The sequence below is a fragment of the Convolutriloba macropyga genome, chromosome 8 (genome assembly GCF_964194025.1).
Source record: "Convolutriloba macropyga chromosome 8, txConMacr16.3, whole genome shotgun sequence".
Lineage (NCBI taxonomy): Eukaryota > Metazoa > Xenacoelomorpha > Acoela > Convolutidae > Convolutriloba > Convolutriloba macropyga.
Window position 1 is genome coordinate 6412630 of NC_134475.1, and position 12701 is coordinate 6425330.

At 35.2% G+C, this 12701-nt stretch overlaps 1 protein-coding gene across 1 annotated transcript in view; it reads left to right on the forward strand.

The window, feature by feature from the left end:
* Window positions 1–12701, forward strand: part of LOC142344415 (uncharacterized) — a 70664-nt gene that overhangs the window by 14635 nt on the left and 43328 nt on the right. Inside the window, exons 5-9 of the mRNA XM_075396034.1 lie at window positions 2558–2717; window positions 3079–3263; window positions 4070–4197; window positions 4998–5215; window positions 5703–5867. Coding sequence (XP_075252149.1) covers window positions 2558–2717; window positions 3079–3263; window positions 4070–4197; window positions 4998–5215; window positions 5703–5867 — 856 coding nt within the window. The remainder of the gene's footprint in view (window positions 1–2557; window positions 2718–3078; window positions 3264–4069; window positions 4198–4997; window positions 5216–5702; window positions 5868–12701) is intronic.

Consider the following 12701-nt stretch of genomic DNA (forward strand, 5'->3'; position numbering starts at 1 on the left):
TAAATTTCCAGTCTGATACACGCTAAGTGAGACCAGTGGTTGTGAAAAATTGAGCTGTCATTGGCTTTCTTACGACTCGAAGATGGGTACTGGCTGTCTTGTGTTTTTTAACGGAGGCATTATTTTTTCAGACTGCGTTTTGACCTAAAGGCGAAAGTGGGTAAAACTGTCGCGTGAAGTTTTTTTTTTGAGCGAGAGAAGCTTTTACGCGCTGCTTTGAATTGATGACTTTTCGACTTCAAAAAGTGCTTTTGAGAATGGTGCTTATAGACAACGTTTTTCCTCAATGTGGCTTTTTGCTAGTAGTTGGCTTTTTTTCGTTAAAATAGTTTTGATCGTCATCGATATAACCCTTTGAAATTGATATTAAAATGTTTTTGAGAGCCTTATAATACGCTTCCGGCTTAAAGTCGGCTAATATTTCTAAAGTTCTAGTTAATATTTGGCTTTTCTTCAGTAATGTCGTTATTTTTGTATCTTTGAGTGGACTTTTTCTTAATTCATATATATGACAACGTCCATGAAAGTTCATACCTTGAATCTGTTTTTCACGGTGATGTTATTTATCAAATTTCACGCCTACTTGAGGCAAATAATAATTGTTCATCTGTTCATTGGTTTATCTGCAATCACGGCTTTGTTGGGAGGGTTCGACGCTCTGAGTCGCTTCCTACATTGTTCTGGCTTTATTTTTAATTTCATTTTTGTTACGACCATTAAATCACGCGCTAAGAAGTCAAACTAAAACTGAATTTGTTTGCGTGACGTCTATTGTTACTGGTTTCCGGATTCTTTTTAAGGTCAAGGGTGTGACAAAATTTTCATCATATGAGTTCTTCACTCGCCTATTAAATCTAAATTTAGAATGTGAACTCTATTGAATAAAGGTCACCCAATCTTGAATACCATTAGGCTATATTAGTTGAAAGACATCAGCGCCTGAAATTTAATTTGATTTTTTTTAATAGCTGCGAAGCTGTAAGCTGAGCGTAGCTATATTGCGGTGCTCTTGGTTTTTTTACAACTCAAAGAATTTGAATTGTATTGGGGCGCTGTCTTTTTTTTAAGATCTGTTCACACATTTTCATGATTTTTGAAGTCAAATTGGAGTAGTGATTTTGGTCACGCCGAAACAGGAAATGGAGCGAAAAGCGAGTGGTTTTGCGGCTTGAAATTTTTTCGCTCTAATTTTTAAGTAGAGTAAGAAAACGGTGTTTGAACAAAAATTCGCTTTTTCGCTAGTGGTTTTTTGTTCACATGCGGCAATTTTGGTTTTTACTGTTTTTTCAATTTTTTTGATCGGATTTTTTTCTAAATGGTTTTTCCAATTCATGCATAGTTCATTCTGGGCCTAATTTTTTATTAGAATCAAATTTACATTTCTCGTTAGTGATTTTTTGTTCTCGCTAGCGGCTTTTTGACATTGATTTTCTGTTTTTTTTTGTTATCTGATTTTTTAAGAAATGGTTTTCACAATTCACTCATAGTCCGTTTTAGGTCTAGTTTTTTGTTAAGTCAATGAAAATTCTTTGAATTGTACGTCAGGACTTGTCCTGCTATGTTTTTTTTTACTTCGTCGATCTTTTTTTCGCGTTACCCATTTTGCCGCTTTTTCGACACTTTGCGTGAAATCTTTTTGACTTTTCTAGGCTGATTTCACTCTTCTGTCATTGCGCTCAAAGTCCTTTTAAACAGCAGCTGCTCAGCAAAGCAATTCAAAATGAAGAGAATCAGTATAAAAGAATGAAAGTCAGAAATAGAAACGGGATAAACCTATAAAGCCCATTTTTAGATGCCCGGTACTTTGTTCTCATAAGTATTGCGGTGCTCTTGGTTTTTTTGTTTTGTCGTCTGACGCTATTTTTTCGTTTTACATTTGTTCACACAGCAAAGCTGAAAAGACAAATTTTCTGAATGACTTCTTCCTCTCACTAACGGCATTTTCGCGCGTGACGCCATTTCTCACTCGCTTTAGCAAAAATTTTTAGGTTATTTGCGTGATTAGATTTTGATCATACGTGACTTACCTCACTCAATAAAATGGCTTTTGCACTTTAAAACTTAAGTTTAATTTGAATTTGTTTAAGGTCAAAGGAACTCCTGTGTGCAGTAAAGGACCCCAATAAGAGGCTTCTGTGGAATGAATATTAACAAGCTTTTATTAATTTATCGCTGAAAGTTTTTGTAGCCTAGTTTTTTGAGCGGCGTCGAATTTTTTTTCAATTTAGATCTGTATCTGTTTCTATCTCTAGTATATGGCACGCAGGTCTATTCTTTCGCAGCTATTCCGGCAATCTGCCGGCTATGTTTTGAAATCTGAGTCTTATTTTCAACGCGATTTTGTTTTTTGTCTTCGTGATTTCGTTAACTAAAGGGCTTCAACAACCTTTTTCGCGGGTACTGTCCGGCCATGTTCCGGCTATATTTACATTTCAAGTCCAATATAATTCAATGGTGCCCATCCCTGCTGTTTTCTAGAAATCTAACCGCTGCCATTTGTACCTGAGCAAGCAATATGATATCAACGAATCATAGTGTAGATGTGTTACTATTTTAGGTTCCACAAAATACTGCGGTAACCCTGGTCATTCGAATAGTGGAAACAGTAGCGGACAATCAAATAGCGGAATGACACTTCGGTCTTCGTCAGATTCGATTCTGCAGTTAGGGTATCATGGATACGATGCCTCATCTGGGTCGTCCTCATCACCGGGCAGGTGAGAATAATGAAGTCCAATGTAATTGAGGTTCAAACATGGTTTCGTTATTGTATCACTTAATCTGCTCTGACTTCTTGCATAATGCTATAATCTTTTAATCTGACGCGGCAAGTGTATGGGATCTTGAAATTATTACAGTGGCATGAACAAAGCTACCCAGAAAGGAGTCAAGATTCCATTGGATCAGGCGAGAACAACAAATAGAATATGAGTTTGATTATATGACTTTTCTCATATGACTTTGATTAGATTTAACTGAAGAGAAAGAACGCTGTCAAAATTTATTTACACCTCTTTGATTATCTCCAAAGTAACTGAAAAATGCTTGAAAATGAAATGATGACGTTTTGATGCCTAGGTCCCCAGGTGATGGGATTCCACCAGACTCTCCAGATGAGAAGTACTGGAGCTTTGCGGCAGCTGCTGCAGCCTCCAACAATGACGAGAAAGGAGACGATGGAGACCTGAGAGTGTCAGTCGAGATACCAGATTATCACTATAATGATAGGATGTATCTCCACAAACATGGGCTCCCTATCATTGGCAAGTCAATTGCATAACTTGTTTTATTTTCAAAAGTTAAATACTTACTGGGGCAGTTTTTAATTACTCTCAAAGAAAGTTGTTGCAGAAATTTTACACCTGTTGGTCTTTTTTTCCTGTCAAAGAACCAAGAACCAATCATTAAAATTTTAATTCATTCAAATGCGTCATTGCCATTTTCAGTCAGATATTTTAGACATTAATTCCACCTAAAAATTTGATTGCAAAAATTTTAGACCTGTTGGTCAATTTTTCCTGATAAATTTGACTTTTCGAGATCTTTGTACATGCTTGACTTCTTGAATTATGTTGCGAATGGTGGCGTTATACTGTTAAAATTCAAATCAAAAGTGCGGAGAAAAGGATTTTGTTTCAAGTTAAATCTTTTTGGTGGTGTAAAGTAAGCTCTTATACCAAGAAACTGGGTTAGTCTTGAGAGCAATTCTTTCGAAGTCAGTCGATTGTTTCCAATAACAGTTTGAATGGGCCATGATAGCGTTATGCATTAAATACAGGGACGACAGTAGATTTAAAGATTGGATTTTAAGTTTTGATTATCGGCCCCGGTCAGAAGTTATACCCTATCTTTAAACTTAGTTATACCCTATCTTTAAACGTAGTACCCCGCTCCCCGTGTATTTAATGCTCAACGAAATCATGTACTACTACGAAGCAGAATTGTCTCTGATGAAAAAGGAGTAATTTGATAGAGAAACACAATTGTCCGAATATTTTACAGTGAGACTGATTTATGCGGAAAAAGTGCGGGGGTGTTTTGATGAAGGTAAATGTTTCATCTGTTGCAGGTACTTGTGATCTGCCCGTGGCATCTGTGTGTCTTATCTGCTCAAGTGGGGGTGTTGAGCCCATGCTCTACTGCTCTGTTTGCTGTGATCCTTTTCACGTATTTTGCATAGACAGAAAATATCGACCGGTTAGTTTTTTTTTGCTTTATTAAGGGAACAAATCCAGAGTTTCCACCTCGGATCTAATCTGTTTCCTCCCCCCCCCGCCCCAGCTTAGTGGGAATATATTTTTTCTGACCCCCAGGAGCACGTGCTATTTTTTTACCTAGTAACGTGCTATATAACAACATATAATTTGTAACTGGGGTCATAAAAAACACTGGGGGCTGAAACAGAATAGATCCTCCACCTCTTAAGTAAATTCAGACGGAAGAGTTATTTAGAGAAGACTAGAGGAACAAAAATTTAAGGGTTCTTTCGTTCCTACAAAACATGGAAATTATGCGTATAACTGTTAATATGGGGGGGATTAAAAATATTTTTGAGAAATATAACGCAAATTAAGTTCCCCAATGGAATTGCAATCAAAGAACCAATCATTAAAATTGTAATTAATTCAAATTAATCTTTGCCATTTTCAATCAGATATTTTAGACAGTAATTCAACCTAAAAATTTGAATTTGATAGATTCTATCGCTGTTGAAGACATTTCTTTACTTGGCATCAGTTTGGATCAATATTTTTCTCCAGACCTTTCCCCCCCCCCCCTCAGTACGTTATGCACCCCTCCCCCGTACGTTATGACCACCTCCCAGTACGTTATGCCCCCCCCCCCCCGCAGACACACACACACACACACTTGCCTTCATAGAAAATCGTAAAATATGGCACGTGCGTCTGGGGGTCGCAAATATTATTCTCTCTCCTAACGGTCGTATCAATCTTTTTCATTGTACTTTGGTGTTTTATTAAAATATTTTACACCAGATTTCCTTGGATCGTGCTTGGTCGTGGGTATGTCGAAGCTGTTTCTCGTGCCGCGTGTGTGGACAAGGGAGCCAACTGGTGGAGTGTTTTGTGTGCCAGACACATTACCACTTGTCATGTATATCCTCCGACTACTACACAGGAGGAGGCAATGAAGCTAAGTGTGTGGGTGGAAATGACCTCAGACGCAAAGTCACGTCTAATTGGAAATGTCCACAGTAAGTTCAGCAGATTGGCAATTTTAGTCGAATCCTTTTTTAAAAATATATCTCAACGGCGATATTGACCGGAAAATGGTGATAGAGAACTTTTGGATCTTTTCCGTTTGTGCCCCCGCCCCACCCAGTACGTTATGCAACACCCTTACAGACCACGTGCTAGTAAAAATATAGCATGTGCATCTGGGGGGGTGCAAATAATATGCGCCCACTAAGCTGGGGGGGGGGGAACAAATGGAAAAGATTCAAATTTTTCGTTAAAAAATTTCTGGTGTAAGAAATTGCTGAAACGTATGTTTATAAAATAAAGTAATGGTATTCACATCGTGGAGACAAATGTCGATTTTGAAGTTGATGTTCATGTGCATAAAATTGACAAAATGACCAGATTACACGTTGAATTTTGATCCTGGAATATAAATTTAGGGACTTGAACGAGCTGTCATTAGAGCGTATGTGCTTCATGAGTCCTGATATTTGTTTACAGGTGTTCAAAGTGTGAGTCTTGTTTTGGTGTGCCTCAGACCCAGATTGAGATGAATGGTGTCACGCATTCCCTGTGCAAAACGTGCTTTAAGAAGATACAGCAGGGCCAGTATTGTCACTTATGCCTGCAAGTGTTCACACAACCACTTTTCACTTGCATGACCGAGTTAGTGACATATGAAATTCCAAATTCGCCATCTTTCTGGTCGATTTTCTATTCATTTTTATGAGCGTGGATAGCTGAGCGGAGCTGTTATTGACCGAGGTTTTCTTTTCGTCCTTTTTCTCGGTGTTCCATTTTTGATTTATTTGTAGCCGCCCTCATCTCAGCTGAGCTATTATTGTTTTCTTATTATAAATTGCCGGAAAGCGATAGCCGAGGCTATTATTGGCTCTCTTGGTTTTTTTTATACAATTCAAAGAATTTGAATTGTATTGGGGCGCTGTCTTTTTTAAGATCTGCTCACACATTTTCATGGTGAGAAGTTTTTTTGCTCTGATTTCAAAAGCTTGAGAAAACACAGTGTTTGAACAAAAATCCGCGTTCTCGCTCAAATTGTTTTGCCAATCCATTCATAGTCCGTTCTAGGTCTAGTTTTCTTAGTCAATGAAAAATCTTGGAATTGTGCAGGACTTGTCCTTTTCACACATTTTCAAATTGGGTTAGTGATTTTGGTCACGCCGAAACAGGAAATGGAGCGAGAAAGCGAGTGGTTTTGCGGCCTGAAGTTTTTTCGCTCTAAATTTAAAATAGAGTGAGACGGTGTTTGAACAAAAAGTCGCCTTCTCGCTAGGGGTTTTTTTGTTCACATGTGGCAATTTCACTTTTATTTTTTGGATTTTTTGGATCAGAATTTTTTCTAAATCGTTTCCCAATCCATTCATAGTTCATATTAGGCATAGTTTTTTGTTTGAACCAGATTTCCGATTCTCGCAAGTGGTTTTCTGTTGGCATGTGGCATTTGGACATTGATTTTCTGTTTTTCTTTATTTTTTGTCTGATTTTTCTGGAAATGGTTTTCACAATTCACTCATAGTGCGTTATAGGTCTAGTTCTTTGTTTAGTCAATGAAATTTCTCTGAATTGTACTTCTGGACTTGTCCTGCTATATCTTTTTTAATTCGCTTGATCACGTTTTTCGTTTTTCATAAGTCACGACCGTTTTTCAACCGAATGGATTTTAAATTCTTTCAGGCAATCAATTACGCAATGTGAATACTGTCAAAGTCAAACGATCAAAATCAAAAGATACGGGATAAACCGATAAAGCCCGGTCATTAGTTCATTGAGAATTAGGTTATGAAAGTTCATTAGAGTGTTGAGTATTTGCTAGCTAACATTGGTAATAAGCTTATTAGCTTTTAGCTTAGAAGCCTCGATTTAAATATAGTTTGAGAATCTAACTGAAACTGCATGCCACTTTAGAACACTTTTTGACACTGAAAAAAAATTTCGGTCATTTTGTCTGTTTTTTTTCTGTTTGAAGCCCGATGTGCGTCATGCAATTTCAACTGAATTGCGTGCGCGACGTCATTTTGCACTCTTAGTGGAGCGAGTTACATTCATTGTCGTGATTAATTTTTTGGTGACACGGGACTTACCTCTTCTCGAAAATGGCTTCCGCTCTCTGAAATTGACTTCTCTTTAATTCAAAGGGGATAATCTCAAGTACTTGTGTGTCAATCTAATTGAACGTTATTTGAGAGCAGCTAATAGAAGCTGCAGCAATAAGTTTATTTATCAAAATCTAACATCTCAGCATTTGATGAAAAGAATTTTCTTTTTGATCTGTGTTTTTACTATTTGGTCAACTTTACTTCGAGCGAACTCCGGAGTCTACCGGCCACGTTTTTTAAAAGGAAAATCGGTGTTAGCAGGGTGTAAAGTTCATTTGCGGCACGTGAAAACAAGTGTTAAGGCCGACCTTTAGAACAAAAGTTGAAAGAAGAGGAAAAGATGTGGTTTTTGTTCATACATCGTTTTTAAAAAGGAGTGAGAATAGTAGATATGTATAATTTTTGCTAAGCAAGCAAATTTTTTCGTTAACGTGCGTTTTTTAAGCAGTTTTTCAGTGACTGTGACAGCGATAGATTGTAATTTTGTCAAGCTTTTTGTCAGAACCATATAACGTCACGCTGACTTCAAATCTGCTTTGTTCATTCGTTAAATTTTTGGTCCTGCGTGATTTACTCACTCTCAAAAAAATGACTTTCCCCAGCTAAGTTTTTAGTTTAAGCGCGTTATTTTCTATCTTTGTTTAACCATTTCCTGTTTTGCACTTTTGGCAATTGTTTTGTTAACCTTAGTTTTTCTTATGGTGTGGTTACTAAGAGTGGATGCTTGAATGTTGGATTGGACAGTTTTTAGAAAAATCTTAAATAATTTTTGTGTACTTCTTTTTTTGTCTTCTTTTGTTCTGTACTTGTATGCTGAACTTGTAGCGGTTCACTGAAAAATTATTAAAGAATATTTGCTTAAGAACTTGTGACATTTGGACACAGGCACAACAGTTGTTAAGGGCACAGTCACAATAAGGAAGCTTAGTGTCAATGTTAATATAAAGTGTGGTTTTTATTAGCCGCGAAGCGATAGCTGGGGCTATTATTGGGCTTCTCTTGGCTTTTACAATTCAAAAAATTTTAATTGTATTGAGGCACTGTCCTTTATGAGCTTTTCACACATTTTCATGATTTTGGAAGTCTAATTGAAGTGATGATTTTGGTCACACGGAGACAGGAAGTGAAGCAAAAAACAAGTAGTTTTGCGGCGTAAAAGTTTTTCTCTCTAATTTCAAAAGAGTGAGAAAACGGCGTTTGAGCTAAAATTCGCTTTCTCAATGTGGTTTCTTGTTCACGTGCGGCATTTTGACATTGGTTTTTATTTTTGCGGGATCTGATTTTTTTCTAAATGTTTCCTAATCCGTTCATAGTCCATTACAGGTCTGTTTTTTTGTGCAGTCGATAAAAATTTCAATTTTCAATTTTGACTTGTCCTGCTGTTTTTTTATTTTATCGTCAGGATTTTTTTTCTTCCGTATGATCTCACAATCACTTCAAATCTGCTTTTTGTTCAGTTCTTTTGCGTGATTAAGTTTTTGGTCGCACATGACTCACTGCACTCTCAAAAATGACTTCCTCAATCTGAAATGAACTTTTCTTTCTTTCTCACCTTTTAATCAAAACTATTTAAACTGTTTTCTTTTCTAAAGTTTTTGTTGAAAGAAATAAGCTCAAGTGTGTGCGTGTCACTCTAATTGATGGTTATTCGAAAGCAGCTATTAGAAGCAGCAATAAGTTAAAAAGAGACTTCATCAAAATGTAGCTCAGCATTTGATAAGAATTTTTTGTCTTTTTACTTTTTTTGAGACTGCAGATCTACGGAGCTATCGTGCCTATATTCTGGCAATCTGTCAGCTATGTTTATTGGTTTTTGAATTAAAACTAATTCCGGGAAAGAGAAAATTGTAATTGTTTGAAATATTTTAATCGTTTTTGTTTATTTTAGCGCTTGTAGGATCGTATGCTTTGTGAACTATCGTAATTCGATAATGCTTCTGATGTTACTTTTTGGTTATCAAAAGTATTATTGCCGAAGTCAGGTATCAAACAAGATTTTGTCAATTATGAAACGAGAGGATATATAGTATCATGCGTTTTTTATCGAACTTTTTATATATTTTGTTGTTTTTAATAGCCGGGAAGCGATAGCGGCTTTTATTGGGGACATCAAGTTTAGATTGTATTGGTGCTTTGTCTTTTTTGTAAGATGTTTTCACCCCTTTTTTTGACTTTATGCTTTCACAACGGTATAAACAGGTCAAGCTTAGCGGGCATCAAGGTTCATTAGAGGTCCTTAGCCTCGTTTAGTAGTCCTTCAAGTAGATTGAGTGGTGAAGCTACTGGGAAGGCCGTAAACCACGGTTAAAAGGTCATTTTTAGTTTTTGGGCCCAAAAGTTTGCAGTTTTTCGCATTTTTTTTGTCATTTTTCGATTTTTTTGTTGGGCCAGTCTAAAATTGAGGTTTGTGTAAGTTGATCTTTTGCACCTTTTTTTTATGACTTTAAGCTTTCACAACGGTATAAACAGGTCAAGCTTAGCGGGCATCAAGGTTCATTAGAGGTCCTTAGCCTCGTTTAGTAGTCCTTCAAGTAGATTGAGTGGTGAAGCTACTGGGAAGGCCGTAATCCACGGTTAAAAGGCCATTTTTAGTTTTTGAGCCCAAAAGTTTGCAGTTTTTCGCATTTTTTTGTCATTTTTCGATTTATTTGTTGGGCCAGTCTAAAATTGAGGTTTGTGTAAGTTGATCTTTTGCAGGACGTAATTAATTTTTATGGCCATATATGTTTCGGTACTCCAAACAAACACGTAAGTTAATACTAATTTTTACATTTTTTTCAATTTTTGCTTTTGTGAGGTTTTTCAGCCCTCGCAAGAAAACGCCTCCTGCGTCTAATAATAGGTTATTTCATAGTTTCTAAAGGTAATGGAATGGCTTTCAACTTTTTAACATCACGAATTCTTGCAATCTTTTGATAAAACTGGGAATTTTGTTCCATTTTGCGGAAATATTGTCATTATTTGAGTTTTTCAACCCTTTGGGCCAAGAAACCTCATCTGGGGTTGATTACTTAAAATATGTTGTCGGTAGTTTGTCGATCAATCCTACCACTAAATTTTTGTTAAGCATCAATTTTTTTTGAACTAATAGCTCAGAAAGGAGGTGTTTTTGTTTCAAATAAAATGAATTTTGTAATTAAGCCTAGGATCCTTGAGCAATAATGATTTTTTTATTTATCAAAACATTTGCTGTTTGATCAGTATAAAGATTGGTGAACCTTGATTTTTTAAATCGAGATTTCTACAAAAGACTATACACAGCTCTTAAAATTAAAAAAATATATTTTTTAAAACAGATTCCACTATTTCAAGGAGTTTTCTATATAATGGTTTTCAATTTTTAATTATCACTAATTTTAGCAATTTTTTAAAGTAAAACATGCATTTTTTCAAGATTTTTTGAAACTGTTTGAAGTGTTCTTGCACCAGGCGCCCACGAACCTGCTCCAGGGCAGAGTTTGATAATAAAATACTGAGTAGTTGCTAGAGGTAATGCAATAGTCATCCATATTTTAGTAACACAAGTGTTAGCAAGTTTTTGTATAAATTTTAGATTTTACGAATTTTCTGAAAAGTATTGTTCCAAGTTTATGGTTCCTGTGAGCCAATGAAGTTTATATAAGGCTTGAAATAGGTATACTAGATAGTCTATGGAGAATATAATATGTTTTGAGAATAACACGAATTGGATCAAGATTTTAAAATTTTTGATTTTTTTTTGCATTTTGTAATTTTTCAGCCCTCGGTACCACGAAAACTCCTTCTGCGTCTAATAGTAGATTATATAATAGTTTTAGTGGTAATAGAATGATTTCCCACTTTTAAATATCACGAATTTTAACAATCTTCTGATAGAACTTGCAATTTTTTCAAATTTTCGGACATGTATTGTCATTATTTAAGTTTTCCAACCCCAGGGGCCAATAAACCTCAGCTAGGGTTTAATAATAGGTTACTGAAAATTTTTTTTATGTCCATAGAATGGTTTTAACATTTTAATGCCACAAATTTTGGCAATTTTTTTGATAAATTTTGCAAATTTATTTCAATTTTTACAAGGATTTTTTAGGTTAATAAATTTTTTAAATCGTTTTTTTAGGTTTTTCTAACCTCAATGGCCGAGAAAATTTTTCTAGATTTTGATAAGAGGTTACTGCATTGTTTCTTGTAATGGGGAATGTGCTTCGAGATTTTAATTTTATGAATTACAGCAATTTTAAAAGAAAATTTTGAAAGTTTATTTTTCCTCAGTGGCCAGGGAACCTCTTATAGGGTTTGCTAGTATGTTAGTGCATAGTTTCTAGATGTAACGGAACGATTTTCATGATTTTAGTATTACGAATTAAAGCTTTAAAGTTTGATAAAAGTTTGTAAAGTTAACGAATTAAAGTTTGCTTTTTTTCAAGTTTTTTGTATATTTCTGAAATTTTTTTTATTTTTTTTGGCAACAGGGAACTCCTCCGAGTTTTGATAAGTTGTTGCCAGTTTCTAGAGTTTCAATTTTTAAATATCACAAATTTTAGCAATTTTTCAAAGTAAAACTTGCATTTTTTCAAGATTTTTTGAAACAGTTTGAAGTGTTCGTGCACCAGGGGCCGAGGAACCTGCTCCAGGGCAGAGTTTGATAATAAACTACTGAGTAGTTGCTAGAGGTAATGGATTAGTCATCATTATTTTAATAACACAATTTTAGAAAGTTTGATTAAGTTTAAGATTTTTCTGAAAATTATTGTTCCACGTTTATGGTTCCTGTCAGCCAATGAAATTAATTCAAGGCTTCAAATAGAGATACTGGATAGTCTATGGAGAAAATGAAATGGTTCTGAAGATAACACGAATTCTTGAAAGATTTGTTAAAATTTCTATTAAAATTTGAATTGATTTTTAGCGGTTTTTAAAAAAAATGCATCTTTTTTTTAATTTCTGAAAAATTATTTTTTTTCAGTGGCCAGGGAATCTCTTATAGGGTTTGCTAGTATGTTACTGCATAGTTTCTGGATGTAATGGAACGTTTTTCAAGATTTGAATATCACGAGTTTAAGCATTTCAAGAAAAGTATTTGCACTTTTTCGAGTTTTTTTTTGAATACTAATTTTTTTAAAATTTTTTTGCACCAGGGATCTCCGAGGTTTGATAATAAGCTGCTGCCTCGTTCCTAGAGTTAATGGAATGGTTATCTTTATTTTAATGACTCGAGTTCCAGCAATATTTTGTTTTAATTTAAGTTTTTTTCAAACTTCTTGAAAATTTATTTTGTTCCAAGTTTATTGATCTTGGAAAATTATTATATTCCAAGTTATTATGTTCCAGCAATGTTTTGATTTAATTTAAGTTTTTTTCAATTTTCTGAAAATTTATTATGTTCCAAGTTGATAGATCTTTG